Genomic DNA, 19,799 nt, shown 5'->3' on the forward strand with positions numbered 1-19,799 from the left:
TGTACAGGAACACAAATTTAAAATCTTCTCAAACAGGAACTTGTTCTTCCAGCCCTGATAGTCCTGTGTAGCTAAATAAGTGATAACAACACCTGCCCTGAAATCTAAATCCAGCATCTCTGCTACACTGTACCACAACCAAACTCGAAACTGCAGATCTGTTACAACTTAGCAGGACTCCTGTTACAAAGAAGACAAAAAAAACAAAAAAAAAAAGCTTGCAGCCGTCATAAAGACAAGCTCCACCCAAATGCTGCATTCCTACCAAACTGCTGCCTCCATTAGGTTAGTTACAGGCTTTTAAAGGTTCACCTCTTTGTTTTGATTGTAAAAGGCTTATCAGATCTAAGCCCTTACCCTTTCTAAATTGCACCACAAACAACTGCTCCGCCTCCTGGCTCAAGTTGCGTGTGTGTGTGTGTGTGTGCGTGCGTCGACAACATGAAGAGGGAGGCTCGGTCATACAGGGCCTGGTTAGACACAGAGCTGTCAGAGAGGAGCGTTGAGCCCTCGTTGTGTGCTCCATGACATGAGATACAAGCCAAAACCAACTGTTTCCACAGACCGAACGGAACACAGCACTGAACAATGAGGATCACTTCAGCTGCCAGCAACTTCCCCACTAAACTGAGGATAACGGCGGAGTATCATAGTTTGCACACTTTACATTACATTAAACTTTTAAATCCACGGTACATTCTCTGGGTTACAATGCTCTTTCTCCAGCAACAATAACAGTCATTCGCACCTGGAAGCTGCCCAGTTCAACCATTGTCTTATCATGCGCTCACTGGAGCAGATGGGTCAGTTCATTGTTTAACAACAGAATGATTTGGCTTCCTTCCTTAAAGTGATGTGTTCATTTCCCCTACTCAGATTTTACCATTAGTCCAAGGTTTGAATTCAAGACTTCTGATCAAAAGCCTGCAGTGTTTCACATATTTCTTCTGGCATTTTGCCTTCATTTGATAGTTGACAGTAAAGATTGCTAACAGGGGAGAAAGTTCGGGAAATGACATGCAACAAAAGGTCCATGGCCGGAAAAAAACAGGGATGTAGCAGTTACAGAAGACGCCGCCTGAAATAGTACAGTGGAATATTGTTGGTGCAGTCTAGTGTATACTTCCAAGTAGAAATATTTAATACTTCAAGTTGTATAATCTTGAATCTGTTTTAAGTTTTATTTCAATTATTTTCTTATCACAAATTGCAGCGTAATGCCATTATTACTATTATTACAATAATCACATGTTAACATAACTACTGGTCGTCATTTTTTCCTTCAGTGCGGACATTCTTCAAATACCTCAACCTTCTCTGTGCATGTGTTTGTGTGTGCGTACATGCCCATATTTAAGCTGGAGAGGTGCCTGTCCATGTATTTTCATGTCCCCTCAGTACATCTGGCTCTTGTTACAGCCCCTGTGACCTGTGTGTGGTTGTGCTCCATCCCAGCCCCCATCGCTCCTCTGTGGGAGAGCATAGTAATGACTGAGTGCTGCTGGGCCTTTGCTGCTGTGGTTCCCAGGACCCCTGGCAGTATGGGTGTTCACTCCTTTGCTCTAGGCTGGAGACGGCCTTCTGCTGACCAGTTTGTTATTCTTCTTCATCCTTTTCTTCAGATGTTGTTTTCTTAAGGAGAATAAGTGAAGCCGGTTTGCCCAGACATTTATGTCATCCCTCAGGATATGTGTTCAGAAACTCTGGATTAACACGTCATTTTTTTTTTTATCTTCTCAGGATGTTAGCCCACACTATCATTATTATGGGTAACATTACTGGTAGTCTTCTGATAAGACAGCGACTACCGGTTTGACCTGATGTACTTTGACCAATAATCACAAACAAATACAGGATTACGAAATGTTACCAGAGTGTTCCACTATGATGAAAGTGATAGCAGAAGTGAGAGAACGGTGCTTTTCATATCAACTAACACCTCAAAACACACAAGACACTGTTTTCATAAATGTCTATAAAGAAATACAGCATAGGTGGTAACTCATATTTTAATTTGAAGAACAGTTCATATTAGTACAAAGCAGACTACAAAAGTCTATTGCCGGGAAAACACGAGAATAAGTGAAGCCTCAAGTATGAAGTATCGTACAGGAACACAGACACAGATCATGCCATTAGCTATTTCTTTATACTCTAACATATTATTATCTGTGCATAAGCTACAGGGGTTAAGGTGAAGTGAACTATTATTATTCTCTTGTTGCCCAACTTGTTTTGCAGCTGTAAGAAGTGTGTAGGCGTGATTCTGTTTTGTTTGCGGGATTCCATGAACAGAATGAAGTTCAATGCTCTGTCTGCAAATAGATATGTACTAGTTTATCTGTGTCTCCTTCATGGCATTGTTATTTCAAAGTATGCTGCTACTGAATGATATCCATACACTCATCTCAGTACACGTGTCATTTCGAGAGCACATCCTCATGACGTGTAACATGTTGTCCCCAATCTGCCCTGCAAGTTGTCATGGTGGTTTATCAAGTTTACCTGGAGGTTACTGAATATTTGAGATGCAATGTCAACTTTTATTTATTTAAACCCCTTGCAAAGTTCCCTCTTTGAGTTGCATAACAGTTCTTCAAGGTATGACAAAACAACATGTTAGTTTGCTGACAGGTTGAATAACAAGATGAATCACTTGACACAAGTTTCTTTCCACCATTGTTTTTGTTTCTATTTTCTTGCAACTGTCACATATATGTATTCCAATAATAATGGAAAGAAATCAATGTGACAAGATTTTCTATGAAGTACAGTTAAGTTGCTTTTTAAAAATTCAACATTTTAAAAAGATCAATAATAACACACTGTATCAGACATACAGTGGTAATGGTTTAGGATTTAAATTTTGGTGTTTTAGCTCCAAGTTCTCCCTCTCAACACAGAAGTCTCCAGCAGAGCAAACAGGATCAGTAAATCTCTGCAGTTCATTAACTTTCAAAGAAAAGCAGCTGCACTGAGATGAAGTGAGATCTGGGTCTGCTTAGTGAGCGAGAGGCCGCAGCATGAAATAAAAGGAAGCTCTCTCATTGACAGCAACACAATGGCCAAAAGCAGAGCGACCAAAGACACTGCAGAGATGCTCCACTCTGCTGCTGAAAAACGGCCCCAAGATGAGAACTGATACATTCCTCTCCGGATGAAAACTCCAGCCTTTTAATGGGTCCCTATCAAACAAGGGCCCGAGTCCAACAGTTCTGACTGAACTGTGTTTGCAGTGTTGTCATTACTGCACTTCAAAGCAGCACCATCTATGAGGGACATGCTACACTGGCTCTATAGGGCTGCACACTCAGTTAGACCCATCAGCTCTCATTGGCTAAAGTAGGCCAGAGTCACAGATACACAGAGTGGTGTGTTAAAGATTTATGAAGATATTGCACAAGTAAACCAGCTTGGAAAACATGTTTAAGCATAATACAATATTTAGAGGTGGCAATTTATAGCGGGTGTGTTTTGAGCCACTTTTGACTCCAGGACCCTGGGAAGGTCCTCAGGGTATAATTACATCATGGATGAATAGCAAAAGAGATGCTGTTTCAGTAACTGGTTTCCATCCAAGTTTTGAGTTAAATGTAGACTTTATATTATATATGATTAAACGGTGAATGGAGAGGGCTGACTTAGCCAGAATTTGATATTGCAAACAACATTTTTAGGCTCAGTTGAGGTGTTTTTTTGCCAATAAGGGAAGTGTTCAACATATAGTGATGAAAAGGCATTTGTCATGTTCATAATGATTTAGTGATGTTTGCGCCAAAGGCGGATTTTAAATTATCTGTCCACCGCATCCTCCCAGATGTTAAATGGGCTGTGCTTTCCTAGTTTATGGCTTCTTTTGTGTTTACATTACAATATATCGTAAAAGAACGTTTTCACCTTTAGAGCATAAAATAGTGAAAATATTAGCTGACATAAATGAGCAATAACCTTCTCGATATTAATTAATTCCTGAAAGGCCCTTTCCATTTTTCACGTGGATGTGAGTACTGACATGGCTACATTTTTTGTTGTGGAAACCTTATTATTCATCTCAATGTAGCTTCTGGATAAAAACAAATAAGTCAGTTTTTGTGACATTTCAAAAGTTAATTTCACACTTTGTTACTAAGTAAAATGAAACGAATCCAACGGCATCATGTGAGGGAGCTGCAGTAAGAAGAAGAAGCAAAGAGATGTGGATTTAATCCCAATGGGGCTTTATTGAGGTGTCGATGAGTCTCATTTCTGGCAGATTACTTTTGTTAGGTTGTTTGGTGGCAATGAGAGAGGGAGCACCTGTGTGGGACAGTGTGAATCATGCAGATTAGCCTCTTTTAGGGCTCAGCAGGCAGTTAATTCTCCCATCATCTCTGAGCCAATCATACCCTGTCAGAAGACTTTCCAGCAAATTTCTTGAACCCCTCTATTCCTCCACCTTTAATTGCCTCAGTTCTCCTGAGTCCAACTATGGACTCCATACCTATGCCTTCCCATTTTTGGTGTTTTCTAATTTACACTGGTTGTACCTCTCAATGAAAATTCAACTGAGAGATGATTCAGAAATATCAGGTAGTGCAGGACCAACAGTTTAGCCGAGCCTCTAAATTGAGGAATTGCAAAATTAAACAGACGAAGGCTTTTAACAATGACCAATTTTATGGGTGACATAAAACACAAAAAACTGACTAACCTAAAACAAATCTCTCAGAAAATGATTAAAATGGTTCTTCCTAGAGAGAGAACATATGCCTTAAATGAGCGAGAAGCACTCGAACATTCATTTACATCAAGTTCTTTTAAAGTCGCATATTCATGTGTTAAAGACCATGTAAAGTGAATTCAGACATTTTCTTCTAAACACATTCAATAGGTCATAAATGTATTTCTAAAAAAAAGGTGTAAAAAACATTTCAACCATTTAGATTTGAATTGTGGAGCTAGGCTTCACAAACTGTGTTTCAACATTTCTGTGTTCAGGATTTAGTGGGCGGGTTTATGCCAATCACTGTCGCGTGATTGGCATAAACCCGGCCCTGCTGCTGTAGAGGTATAAATACATTCAGTGCACACTACTATTACTACAGTCTAGTTATCCAGTTAGCCGAGTTAGCCACCGAGTTAGCCGCCGAGCTAGCGGCAAAAATCTCTCAGACCATGTCCATGTTTCTGGCAGAGGTTGTGACTTTGATTGACAGGTGACACTTGGTAGGGGGCGGGGTTTCAGCGCACAGATTTATTTACTGCAGTTTGGTAATCAGCATTGGTTGATTAGGACAGCAGCACTTTAATTCAGACGCTCTTATGGATAAATGAATGAACCGTTAAACAAGCGAACTGACAGGGTCAACAGCTTTTTGTCAATTTGGGTTAATTTCCAACTTCCAACACACATTATCATGGCGAGCAAGGCTTTTTCATATATTACATTATGCATCCATAACTGTAAAATCAACAGCTCAAATATTTTGTTTTTCCTGGACTTTACTACATTTTAACACACAATGCCATATGACTCTCATAGTGGAATGAACAATGAATCCTTCTGCTTGATCAACATGTTGATGTTACTTTATTTATACAGGTAATCATTGAGACACAGGGGTCTCATTTGTCCTACACAACATAATAATACAACACTGAGTTACAGACAAATAAGTTCATCAGTACAGAACATAAAACATTAGTGAATTTGCAAAGTGTCACAACAAGTGCAAGTGCCCACAGATGCTTTTAAACTCTAAAATCCCCAAGAGGAGTTTTTCTTACAGATAAATCTGGTCTAAACACTACAAAAACTTGCCTACAAATAAATTATTAGCACATTATTTCACTAATACGCAGGGGTATAAAAGTTCTGAAACCGACACCAAACTGAGATACAAACATCTACGACCTCAAAATGCAGTTTCATCTTCCGTGTTGTGGTCTCTCCCCCTCCTCCAACCTGCTACTGTTGTTGCAGGCACAGCTACTGTCACAAAACTCACACAACCCTTCGCAAAATGACTCACTCACTATCACTATTTAATCCATTCGGTCCAATAACAGGAAAGTCAGTGATTACCAATAATGCAGTGAGAATAAAATTAACAGAGCAAATTGAAACTCATCAGAAAACAATTAGGCTACTATTAGAGAACATTCAGTAATTTATATAATGTATTCATTTATTTATTTTTTCACATGAATTCATTATGTGTAGTTAATCTATAAAGTTAATCTACCTTCATAGCATTTTTAGTGCTTTTGATGTTCTAAATAGTAGTTAATTTAATACAAACCCAGATTTCTTCCCCATTTCCTCTTATTAAACCCCCCCCCAAACCGAACTGTGGCTTAAAAATCAAAGTCTGAACCAAACTGTGGATTTAGAGAAACATTACAGCCCTACTATTAAGTATTTAGTCAAATATACTGGGACACCTGAAATCTTTGAATATTGCTGGGCTGTATTGTGGAAGACTTTTAAGTGATAAAAATAATAGAGTTTCAGTGATAAAATATAAGGACAAGTTAATCAAATATGGAAGGAAGAGATTAGAAGTTCATCCCTTCAGTTCAACCCAACCATGAATGTTGAAATAGTGAGAGAATTGTAGACTAGATTAAAGTGAACCCCTCACAGAGGCCTTGCTGTGCTATGTCATGAGTTACTGATAGGAGAGTATCATTCATGTACTTCATCAAAACTACAGATAATATCCATCTCTTTGCTCCTTTAATCTGGTGCTGTACAGAATATTAATACACTTCATAAAAGGGTCTAACCACTTCAGAAAGGGGAAAGAAATCAGCACATTAGATAGCGGAAATGGGCTGCGATGGTGCCATGGAGTACAGTGAGGGCACAGTATGCCAAAAACAATTCCCCCTTACATGAAAAGCCCTGGGGTGAAGCAGCAGAACAAGCTATAAAGGCAATTGGCCTCTAAACAGAACAGTCACATACACTCAAGCTTTTGAACATCCACCACCAGTAACAGAAAGTACAGTTCACAAGAAGGGAAGTAGCACACTTCTGAGAAATGCTACATTTCACCTTTGAAGTGAGTGTAGGAATAGATGAGTTATTTATTCATCACCTTTTTTCTTCCAGCTCTGGTTATGAATAATCAAAAACAGCATATAAGGAAAAATTAGGGGTTAATTTTGCAAACTAAAAACATAGTGTCCCATAAATCATTTTTGCATGAACGTACACTGGTAACTTGTTTCCAGGAGGAGGAAGCAGGGGGGAAAAAGCTGTTCTCAGAAACTGTGCTAATGACAGCCCATACACAACACTATCACATGACACCAGCTCTGTGCAGGCAGACTTTAACATTAATCAAAAGTAGGGCTGCAGCTCACTATTTTAAGCCAGTTAAAATGTATGTTTTAATCATTTTAAATAGTTAGTTGCAGTGAGTAGTTGTTAGTTGTCTTTATGATCAATCGTTTCGTTATTTAAAAATGTCAGGAATTTGTGAAAAAGTTAGAAGAGATGATTTGTTTTGTCAGTTGAAATCCCAAAGATATGCATTAACCATGCTAATAAAAACAGAGGAATCCTAGAAAACTGTAATCCAGCCTTTTCTTTGATAAATAATGTAAACAACCAGAAATTGCTGCCAGTTACTGTCAAATCAACTTATCAATTAATGAACTAACTGTTTCAACTCTGAGACAAAGACAGTAAATTGCACAAGGCAGAGCCAGAAAGTAGTCCTACATAACTGAGGAGAAGTTAAATATTGACTCTGAGCCTCATCATCATTGTGGAAAGATTTGTGAGTTGCATACAAGATGGAATAGATTGTGAAAGCCTTGGGCCACAGACAGAAAGACCCATTTCAAAACACATGACTGACCTAAAATTATAAAAAGAAATCTATCTAGTTTTGTTTTTTTTCCAAACCAGCAGTCAAGCTGTATCAGGCATCAAATGAAAGGGGGCTCTTTTGTTGTAACAGGGACTGTGACTGATAAATGTTTTAATTAAGTCTTTGATCTTGTGGCCAACATTGATCCTACTTACAGATTACACTGTAAATGATTCTTAAGATTTATTCTCTTATCAAATGTGTCATTCTAATCACTGCTTACTGCTATGATCCTACTTCACTATTTATTTAAATAGCAGCATAATGGAGGTTGCAATGAACCAGATTTAGCACCAAAAAAAACAAAAAAAATGAAGTTCCTCTTTAAAAACTGCACAGTAAGTCTGATGATGTGGACAAAAAAAAAGTCTTTAAAATGTAAAACAACCATCCCGAGATGCATATCGGCAGTTAATACCCATTTACCACAGTGTGAGTCAGCCATTTCTTAATTTTATTGCTTTTACTTAGTTTTAATTATCCACCTTGTTTGAAAATGGCCCAATAATCTAGAAGTGGAGTCACAGTGATAGGTGTAATTATTTGCACCCCGCACGGAAACCTTTGCCTTTAAAAAAAAATGATACTCCTGTTGATTTCAGCAACATTAATAGGTATACTCCTTGTTGGCATCATCTATTTCATCTCCTTTAACAATGAAGGAGAGGCTAAAAGGAAGAAAAAGATGTACAGAGTTTTAAAGACAGCCAAGCGAGGTATAATGCCAAGAGGGGGTGTAACTCAACCGAGACATGGTGCACTTAGTGTATAAGGGTTTGTGGATGATTTGCTGCAGTCAGGCGACGTTACCCTAAAGTTTCCTCACTGAAAAACAACCGACTCCAGTGTCACATGGGCTAGCTTGCCTTGATTGATAAGTACTGCCTGACTTTAGTCCCTTGAACACCAAGAGACGACCTTGAAGAACAACCACTGCTAAAGACACACTGATGCATTGGCTCACAACGTTTCACCACAAAGCTTCCAAGCTGACAAACTGAGAATACAGTGTGTCTAAAAAATAAATAAAAACACTTTCAACTCGCACATCCACAAGGTAAGACACCACACTACTGCCTTGCAAAGATGAACAGACAGTCAATGAAGCTTTTTCTAACAGTCTTCCTATTCCACCGATTCAACATGCTAAATTGACCTTTACGTTCCTGAAGGCCGATTACAGCCACACCGTATAAGCAACCAGAGAAAACCTGCTGGATGGAAAAGCTCTAATGGTTGCTGTGTTTGAACTCACTTACTGGTGAGTTCAAACTGTTTTTTTTTTTGTCACATCCAGCTTTCAGCATACACAAGCCATAAACAAGAGGCACTTCCCAAAATGATCACAAAATGACACAGAATGATACCTAATCGATGTAATGAAGGTTATGAGACAACTTATTGTAGAAGAAAAGAACACCCATCCAGAAAATTGTAGAATCTGCACACTTTCAGAGATTTTTATAAAAATTACAGCAACCAGATTAGACAGAAAAGTTAGCTTCTAAAACGAGAAGAACAAGTCTGTAGGGTTAAACTTGTAATTCATGCATTCATGAATATTTAGAGAAGTATAGACAATGACACATTTTACATAGTGGTAAAATACACTCTGTAGATCAAAGCCTCTTGTCATTATAATGTATTAGAGATAATTGGTTTCATCTCCTCAATATGCAAAATGTCAAGAGATGCTTCATAATTGGATTAAATTATTTAGCCTACAGCTACAACCTGTGCAAGTATATTTTTAATAGTGTGTCACACAGAGAGAAACAACCGTGACAACATGCTAACCCACTCCATATGTCATGATGGAGGAACATAAAAAATCTGAAATGTTTAGAGTGGAGGTTGTTTGGATGCCATAACACAAGTAGATTGAGTGAAGACGAAATAAAAACAGCCATCATCAGCGCTGTAAAACCTGCCCAGCTGCAGTCTTTGATCTTCCCCTCAAGCTCTACTGCATCATTCCAACACCTGCACACACCAGCAGAGTCAGACACAGCCCCACAGCTGAGACACGCTACGGCTGCCCACACATGGCTCACAATGGACCTCTCATTTCCCCCATCAGCTCAAGGCAAAAAAGAGATTAACACATTTGTTTGTTCCCAGCTCAAAAGTAATGTGTACATTTTAATCAATGAGCAGTGATGTACTGGAATACAACTATGGCGACGCAGGACATGAGAACATCTTTATTATAACTTCATCATAACTCGTGGTTAGGACTCACCTTTCAAAGTTAATGAACAGAGAGGATAAATCAATAACACACAGAGGGCTAAGCAGATGTGACTGTTCCATGTCATTTACTTTAAGTCTCATCATAGCAATGTCCTGTTGTCAGCTCTCATACGGTGTGTCTAAAGCAGTCAACTTAACCCATGCTAACCAAAAGGCTGCTGCAGCAGAAACTTCATTCATTTTTCATTCCACTATTAGTTTTTTCACCACAGTAGCCTCTTGAAGTGGAGGAGTAACTTGCACATGCACAAAGTGCTTCTTCTCCTTGACTGTGAATAGCTGACTGTTTCATGAATTTTTGTTTTATACTTCAAAGTGACTATTTCAGTTGGTGCCAGCAGCTTAAAACATGCATATTACAACATAGGTAATGGTGGGATGCGTTAGCAGCACAAGATGGTTGCCATGGTTATTTGCACAGATCACATACCGGGTTAGGTTAGGTTTTTCTTGTTGGTTGATTGTAACTATTCTTTCAACTCAAAAATGAGCACCAGATAAGTGATCTATCATATGAAGCAGGTTTGATAAGATGGACAACTGCTTTGAGTAAAACCTGCAACATCTGTTTTTCCTTGACATTTGAGAGAGTGCAAGGTCTTATTCCGCAGTTATCCAGCTAACTTTATTAAGCCTGCTTTGTTAGACAGGCTCCTGCTCGTCTGTTTTTCCATCTTGGATGCTCTGGGTAAAGACCAGTTTGTCAATCTATTTATAGTCAGACAATATACAGTTCATTTTCTCCCCTTCAAAATATCATAAAATAGTTTTCAGCAAGCTGCAGAAAAAGGCCAAACCACAGAGTTGTGTAAGCACATGGGTGTAATTGCTTTGTCTGGGTTTCTGGTCGTCCGTGGCCAATACATAGTTAAAGGATTTAAGTGTGTAGGATTACTCATTAGTCTGCATGCTGTGATTCAGAGCACAAATAACATTCCTGGTCATGACCAGTAAGACCCAACAGTGCAGTACAGAGCACAGTTCCCTGGAAAAAGGGATGAGGCTATGGAGTGTTCACATTTCCATGAAGAGCAGCTTGTTTTGGCTATTAGGCTTTGCGTTTCATTTTCTAAAGACCTGCAAATGCACATCTAACTTGAAAAGTATACTCAGTTATACTTGGTACACAAACCACATTCAGTGTCACGCTTTCTGCAACTTAACCCTAAAGTCTAAAAGGTTTTCGACTCACATATTAAAATGTAACCACTCTAAAATAATAGCACAGAAGATCCTAAAATCTTCTAGAATATCAGTCATGGAGAATATCATAAATAGTATTTGGAGTAATAGATCATGTCAGAGTACACATTGGATACTTTCTCCCATCTACCCAGATGCATTAGTTTACTTTTTTATTATTTTTGCTATTTTAAGTATAAAATAAAGTACATTCAACACAGATATTCATCACCAAAATTGTGCTGGGAAAACAGTACTTTTGTTATAGTATTGGAATGCATTTTCCATCATTTACCTGCACATCTACTATCAGGAATACACAACTGTTGAACATTTAAGCAGCACAATAAAGATTAAAGTTTTGACTAGTACCCTAGACAAAGAAGACTCTCCAACAAAGAAAAGGAAAATGTGTGTAGTTCTAACAGAAGAGCAGCTTCTGTAGGATAATTGGTTTCCATTGAGGTCAAACAGGAAGTCATAAAAGAGCAATACGTCACTGAAGCACACAGGAAATGTTTATCCGTAGTTCATCGCACCCCACCTACTGTTCCTGGAAAACTATGGGCATTTTAAGATGTTAATAATTTATGTAAAAAGCAACTGAGTGAAAACTTCAGATCAGTCCAGCTCCAACTAATTCACAGTATGTTTTGTTTTCTGTACAAACTCTACCAACTCTATGTACATAAGGAAACTATAAGTCAACTTTAAGAATGAGATCTGTAAAGAATTGTCCTGCACCGATTACACTGAATGGGGCTAGAAGCACATTGTTGGACAAATTATAGTTATGATTTGGTTATTGTGACTGATCAGACCATGTTAGAGCCAAGTAGCTGCTGTCAGTCAAGAGATTACAATCATACAGCATGTGATGATTTGCAATCGTTTTGATACAGTCACTGTCATTTTGATTAAGATTGCTTTAAATATGTTTAAACTGGCTGCATCTCTCTATCCACCATTTCACAGAAAACTGGCATTTTTATCTTTCTTTTCAGCTTTACACACAAATGTGAGCATAACGGAGCAAGGCAAATCATTGTTTGACAGAAATCTATTGCTGCTTCGGTAGATTCTTAAGTGAGCATTCTTGTTCTTGTAAGAAAAGGTGACACAGACCTAATCATAATCGACCTAGCAGACAGTATTTTGTTCACTATTTCCTTAGTTGCTCTACATACATTTCTTCCAACAATAAAAGCACCTACGTTATCTGAAAAGGTGTTTGTTTAGGGGTTTTAGGTTTCAGTTATCTTCAGACCTGTTTCCTGCTTGATTATAGACAGTAGCTTTAAACTATTGTGATAACAGGTTCAACAAGCATCATTAACAATCACAAGGAAGCTAAGAAACAACCAGGTTAAGGAACTATGATTGCATAACTTTTGTTGTGAAAGAATCAGTCCCCTCGATTGAAAACCTCCTGTTCCTTGCAACAATGTATAAGCAGAATGACACAGCTGTGAAAGTTCAGACCTCTTCATGACAATGACGAACCTCAGATCTTATCTTAATGTTGACAAATAAAAAGATCTTTAGTGCCATAGTTTTTCACTGCAGGTTTCGAAACTGACTAATCAGAGAAACTAGATTTTGGAGTGGTAAGTGTTATGTCTTTGGATAGATAAAAGTGAAGAGCAACAGGAAATCCAGTGAGCAAAGGTAGACACTCCTCCTATGGTATGCTCTGTGACAACTGGGCCAACAGGAAACCGCAATAAAACTATTACTATAATTAAGAATTTGTCATATTATAAATGAGCATGTCAGGATTGACATAATATAATAAGAAATGAACAGTTAGCCAATGAATAGACACACAGCATGGTCACCGTATGTAGACAGTAATAGCTGAGAGTTTTGCATCTTATATGCAACTTTTAGGAGATTGGTAAGTCAGATTTTTGTATGTAACTTTTACTTACATGTCCGTAGTTGATGAAGCCATGTTTGCTGGCAATTTGATCAGCTTCCTCCTGACCTCCAGGTATGTGGACAGCCCAGGTGTTGGTGTAGACCTTCTGACCAAATGCTGGTCCCAGCCCAGAAACAAGCAAGACCAACAGAGGCCCTAGTAGCAACTCCACCAGCCTGAGCCTGCGGCCTCCAGAGGGAGATGGAGGGCCAGAAGCCATGGGGTTCTCCTAGTGCAGCACAGTCTCTGAGCACAGCGCCTCTCCAACAGGCCAGGACTGCCTACGGTACATGCAGGTGCACGGAGAGACAAAGACGGGGACAGTCACAGCTTACCTGAAAGGAGAAACAAGAAGAGAGAAAAAACATTTAAAGCAAATTTAAAGAGCTAGTTTAACTTCTGATTCATTCCTTGTAACCAAGCATGATCATAAAACTGTAACGCACAATAGACGGCTTTATATCCCACACATGTAAAGATTCATGGGGAAAATATCCACGAGACCAACAAAGAACAATTGGTCCAATTTTGAGGTTTTGAGCTTTCCTTTGCAGCTGCTTCAATGTTCAGTAAATTAAGGAACAGAGAAGTCAATTTGGTCTGAAAGAGATTTGAAACGTTCAGCTGGTCACAGTGTCAAGATGTACTCTAACTGAATCAGGGCTATAGCTTAAAAACCTCCTGTTATCCCAGCGGCTGATAAAAATAGGATCAGGGAGGATGTGAACTAATTTTGGGACGCGAGTTAGAAAAAAAACCCTGTCAATGTTACAATGAACGACAATGAAAAGACTGACTGCACATTGTGTGTAGCACACACATTTGTTACTAAACCCAAGCTGGTGGTTCTGGGACAGAAAAGAGAAGCCGGTGCATGAGTGCCTTAAACCTGCATTTTCTCTATGCATCTGCAGTAGGAACCTTCAGTGGCTCCAAAATTAAGTCAGTTTGTGTAGAAGTCTACGGAAAAATTACCCTACCCCTCACTTGATTTATTACCTCAGTAAACACTTTCCTTAAATGCAGCATGTTCATTTTGTAAATGGTGGCCCCATTTAGAGTAAAATAGACTATACAGTAGGGTATGCTTTAGGGCTACTTTGTGATTGACAATTCACTACGACGGCAGTGCATGAGGTGCGTAGTGTTCCTCCTCAGCTCCACCTTCTCATCCAAATATGGTCACTTCTCATCACTTCTGGCTCCACAAAAACAAGATGAAGACTGTAAAAATGCCAAACTCAACCTCTCTGTGATCTAACACCAGGTGAGGGAGGAGTGTGTGGAGGCAAAAGGCCTCTTAAGCTCCATTTTTCTCTGCGGTTCTGTAGGGCGCTAAACTCTAAACCCACCTATTTTTTTTAGCAGTCCGATCAAATGTGACAGATTTGAGTCGGTCTGGTAACTGAGCAACACTTTCACAGGTAAATATGTCACAGTACAGTAGCTAAAGACTCTGTAAGTTCTGTTTCACTGGGGCTACGTACATTCATCTGTTTTGTCCATGAGAAAGAACAACCACAACAGCTTTGAGAAGGCGGACTGCAGACCAGCTAAGTACAGGCACTTGATAATCCCACAGAAACAGTAAGCAGGACTGGTCAGACACACAGCAGCAAATGTTGGCGGTTACACACCCATGGGAGGAAACAGTGGATGAACCTTACAAAAGAGAAATGCTTTAGGTATACAGGATTGGCAGCAGAGGTGGAGAAGTGTGGTTGGAAAGTTAGGCCACACCCTGGATGCTGAGGGACCATAGCCGAGTCCGTCTCACTTCATGGTGAAGCAGGCACTCGAGGGTGGAGTTCAAATGTCTGCGGCAGCAGTAGCACCCATTGACTGGCCGAGGAGCGATCACACACACTATTATTTGTAGCATTTAGTATAATAGACTAATTCATACGTGGGTATTTCTTTGTAGTAGTGTGCTGATGGATACGTTATCACTAAGCCACAGGAAAACACAAATCTTTTTTCTGAATAAGACAAAGCAATCATATGATAGTGTATCTACAGTAGCAAGAGAAAGCAGAGAAAGCAGAGACAGTTCATGGAATAAAAAGCTTGCTGATATATAAACTGTTGTTTTCGGGTGAGAAGGGTCATCTGGGCCTTTAGTGTGTTGAGACTATTATCAAATTTATCGTAACCCCATATTGACTAGACTGCACTGAATACAGCCCTCTTGTTCTGTGCATACAGTCACATTAGTGTTCCTTATTCTAGTCCATTGTGTGACGTGGTTTCTCATCTTTTGTCAGTGTTGTAGCACTTCTATAATCACCCTGTTTCATGAACTAAATGGTGGATTTTCAATCATTGCGCAATCATGCCACACACCACACTATAGTTGGATATCATTTGAATTTTAACAAGCTCCTCAAAATTTCCAGTTTGTTGTAAGGAAAAAACGATGCGTTTGATGTAGCTGGGACATTCTGCTGTATACTCAAACTTTAGCAAACTACCACCAAGATATTTTAAATTGAAGGATACTTAATACATGACATTTCCAAGGCACTCCACTAGACACCAAAGATAAAATAATAACAATATTTATTCTCAATGATTTCCTAACCTACAATTGTTTTGACTACATTTCATTTACCAGGACTGTATTATCAAAATAAAAGACAAATTGGGGTCATTTTAGGGTTCCCTCTTAGCCCTGGTGACAACTAAGCAGCTGCCTATTCTGCTCTGTCTGACCAGCTACTTCTAACACTGAACGTAAGTTTTGGGAGTTTTTGGGACGAGTTACATCTATTTCTGGCAAAACTTTTGTGTGTAGATATTTTGCATCACTTGCTACTTGCTGACTTATATATATTGTGCTATAATCCTCCATATGTTAAAACAACAATCAACATTGTAGTGTGTTGTTTCTTTACCATAAATATCAAATTTGCTAATAAGTACAATTTTAGTTCAGTGTGTCGGGTGTAGATGTAACCATTTATCTGAGGGCCACATTTGATGCCACATTCAATGTCTAATCCTTGCCTTATTTGGTTACTCCTCTATATGTTACCGCTAAAACAACTAGGTGATTACCGTAATTGATTAATCAATCGGCTGATCATTCATTATTAATTTGAATCATTATTTAAGCAAAAATGCTGAAACTGAATCCAGCTTCTGAAATCTTACTCCTATATGAATGTTCTTCAATAATTAAACAAATGATTTATTGCAGCCCTCTTGTAAACATTTACATTCCCTGAGCTTTAATTAAATATTCATTCTTTAAAGTTTATTGAAAAAGCAACATCTCGGTTATAGATCTTCATCAGCATTCCTTAATTAGTAAAAATGACCTCACCACAGGAATTTGTCTCCCTGAGGTGGCTGCTTCTCCCATTGAGCTGGCTAAATAAGAAATTTTAGGCAATCCCCCCCCCCCCCCCCCCGTTACCATCACGTCTCCTCTTTCATACATAATATAAAGAGTGTCGAGCATTTAGTGAAAAAATACCAAATTTCAAAACAGTTGAAAAGACTTCACATATGAACTTCTGACAACAGTTTCCGGAGAAGTTTCCTAATCGTCCAGTGTTGAGTCAACTGTCCACAAACGGCCTAAAGTGTTACAACGACCTGGTTTAGTGTGTTGCAAAACCACAGGTAAGTGCATCATAACATTAGCAGCAAGCTTCCAGGTCAGGCTGTGCGGGAGCTGACACAACATGCTGCTAATCCTCAGAAAGCATTTCATAAATACAGAGAACATCAGCTAACTTCACATCAGACAAACACAACTAGAAACTAAACTAAAACGAGCACCGCGTGAAACTAAACCGAGCAGACCAGATGAACTTGCTTTCAATCGTTCCAACCTTCAAAATTCCTCTGCCGCCTTTTTAAATCTTCCTTTCACCTCAAGTTAAGCCTATTTCATCTAAACACATTTAAATCAGTCTAAAGAGCCTTAGGAGGCAAAGATCCACACCCAACATTAATTACATGTTTGCCTTTTTATCTGCTTAGTCATGACTGAAATTGAAAACAAACAAGAATGACTTTCTGTCTGAATTCTCATTTAGGGCCCCAAAGTGATCGTTTTATTAAGCCAATATTTATCAAAGGGATTATCAGGTTTACATTAGTTATATACCTAAGTTACTTAAAGTTACATATAATGAAAGACAGATAAAGATAAATCTAGCGGGTATAACTCACTCGATTTTGTCCTCTGTCCTTTGATGAAAGAAGTAAATAGAGTGAAGGTTTCCAAATCTCTGTTTGATTTTAAGGAATACACTGGCTTTAAAACACAGAGGACTGTGACCTCATCCGAGCGCTCAGCCACTCAGTGTCTTCAACGTCAGTGCGAAAACCACACACGGAGGAGTAACAGCCCCACTACTTTGCTATTCACGAGAGACAAAGGAGAAGGCGAGCATCACGCTGCGAGCGGTCTTTAGTGTTACCACAGTAAATGATACCATATGACAGACTGTGATAACACAAATTACAGCAGAAAAAAAAAAACACACACACACCAAATTATAATTAGCCAAGTGTCATTAAACCCAAAGGATAATACCAGCCTCATTACTGAACTCATCAGGACATTTTAAAAAGGAACCTGTACACACCTCATCAGTTTATTGTTTACATTTTAATGAGAGAAAATTTAACTGAAATGCATTTAGCCACCATGACCCTTTGCTCACACTCAGTTTGTTTGCTGTTTCTATCTGCTCAATTTCAGTTGAAAACCAGCATTGTGAAGTCATTTTGGCCGGTCCTCACAACTTCAAAGGGAAATCTGAGGGTCAAAACTTGGTTTTAATGTTAAGGTTAGAATTGGGTTTAGGTTTAGTTTAGGGTAAGGGTTGAGTTTAAGCATTTGGTTGTGATGGTTAAGGTTAAGGTAGGGGGTTAGGGTCCTAACAACAAGGGTTATAAGGTTACATAATGTGTGTGTGTGTGTGTGTGTGTTGGTTGGGGGTGGGGGATAAAGTGATGAATAGACAATTATAATATTGAGTTCATTAATGAAGACACTACAAAACAACCTGTTCTTTGCCAATAAGTGCCAGATACCACTGGAACCATGTGGTACCGCCTCAGACCTGCCTTTCAATACATAACAGAGGAGTATTTCATGGAAGATCGCGAGTATAAGACTGGAATTACCAAGTAAGCACCATTCAAACTCAACATCACCTTCACACAGTGCTACCCAGGCAGATAACTGCTAATTATAAGCACAATTAAAGGATCATGTAATGAGGTGCGACTATTACCTTATCACTACCACAACATCTGCCTTTAATATCTGAGACAGAAATATCCAAAGATTATATACTAGCCAACACTTCACGCAGCCTATATTTCAATAAATACATTTTTTTGCAGTAATTAACAACTGTAAGCAAACATTCAGACCGTATCTTCACAATTAATATGCTTCAAACACTTTTGGATTTTAGCTTGTTTACTATGAAATTAGTGCTTATGGTTGCAGTTATCCGAATCTGCGCTCAAATAATAACAACATCTTGTACATCTGCATGACAGCAAGAGAACCTATATTTTTAAAGTATTAACGGACCAGAATATTAAACACGTCAGATTAAAGGACAACCTGTACCATTACAAGCAAATGCAAAAAAGGGTGGCTTTATCCCTGGATTTTTACATAAAATTATAAGATGTAGGCAAATAACAGTAAAGTATTCTTTCCCCCCGAGGTGTCTCTGTACATGTAGAAAGCCACTGGATGACACTCAGCTTTAACTACTAGTTAAATAGTACAGAGAGCCACAGCCATGCCATTTAAAAAGGTGTTACTGCAGAGTCAGAAGTCTTTCTGTCAAACATTTCTACTAAGAGACTGCTTCTGAATTCAGCTCAGTGTGTTATTAGATAAAATATTCAAAGAGCACTGGCACTGCAAGAGAATTTGGGACCTCTTTCGGAAGCCCACAGGTGCTAAAAAAGAAAAACAGAAGACAAAATGGTGGAAATGTACACAATCCTGGCACAATTGTGAGTCTTACAGGGAAACTTCAGGATTTTTCAACCTATTTTCCCATCATTTTGTGACTAAGTGATTAATGTGGAAATTAATTTTTTAAATGGGTCCAGTATTGAGCGAGGGCGCTTTAGCTGGCAGACGGAGAGCAGGCTGCATTATAATCCTTTGGGGTAACTGCACCCCGTCAATCTACGTCCATAAAAAGTGCTCATCTTTGCCTCCAGCAGGCTGAGATTGTTATTATGAGAGTCTGACAACATTACAGAAAGAACTGTGCAGATAAATAACATGTTGATGAGTTCAGTTGTTGCAGGACCACCTTGATAATCTTTTGGATAACATAACACAAACTCTTCCCGGCACTCCAACTCTAACTCACGATACCACTGTTGTCTTCCTGCAACAGTTCAACTCTCACAAGACAAATAAACTGAATTAAGTGAAAGGTAAATAAAGAAAAATCTTCTTTTTTTTGTATAAAAATGCAGCCCTGCTTAGATTCTGGGTTTTGAAAGTATGTCACTATGACATTTTATCGCTGGTGTTTATAAATGAAGTGTGTTTTGCAATCATCTTAACAAAAAAAAGAGAA

At 38.8% G+C, this 19,799-nt stretch overlaps 1 protein-coding gene across 5 annotated transcripts in view; it reads right to left on the bottom strand.

The window, feature by feature from the left end:
- furina (furin (paired basic amino acid cleaving enzyme) a) overlaps positions 1-19,799 on the bottom strand; it is an 80,354-nt gene that overhangs the window by 58,823 nt on the left and 1,732 nt on the right. For 4 of the 5 annotated variants that reach the window (XM_053323458.1, XM_053323492.1, XM_053323467.1 and 1 more), the window contains exon 2: positions 13,229-13,553. In XM_053323458.1, the coding sequence (XP_053179433.1) occupies positions 13,229-13,438 (210 nt within the window). In that variant the 5' untranslated portion in view covers positions 13,439-13,553. Of the gene's footprint in view, positions 1-13,228; positions 13,554-17,400; positions 17,453-19,799 lie in introns of those variants that run through there. The other variant, XM_053323476.1, reaches the window with a different exon arrangement.

The sequence above is a fragment of the Scomber japonicus genome, chromosome 1 (genome assembly GCF_027409825.1).
Source record: "Scomber japonicus isolate fScoJap1 chromosome 1, fScoJap1.pri, whole genome shotgun sequence".
Lineage (NCBI taxonomy): Eukaryota > Metazoa > Chordata > Actinopteri > Scombriformes > Scombridae > Scomber > Scomber japonicus.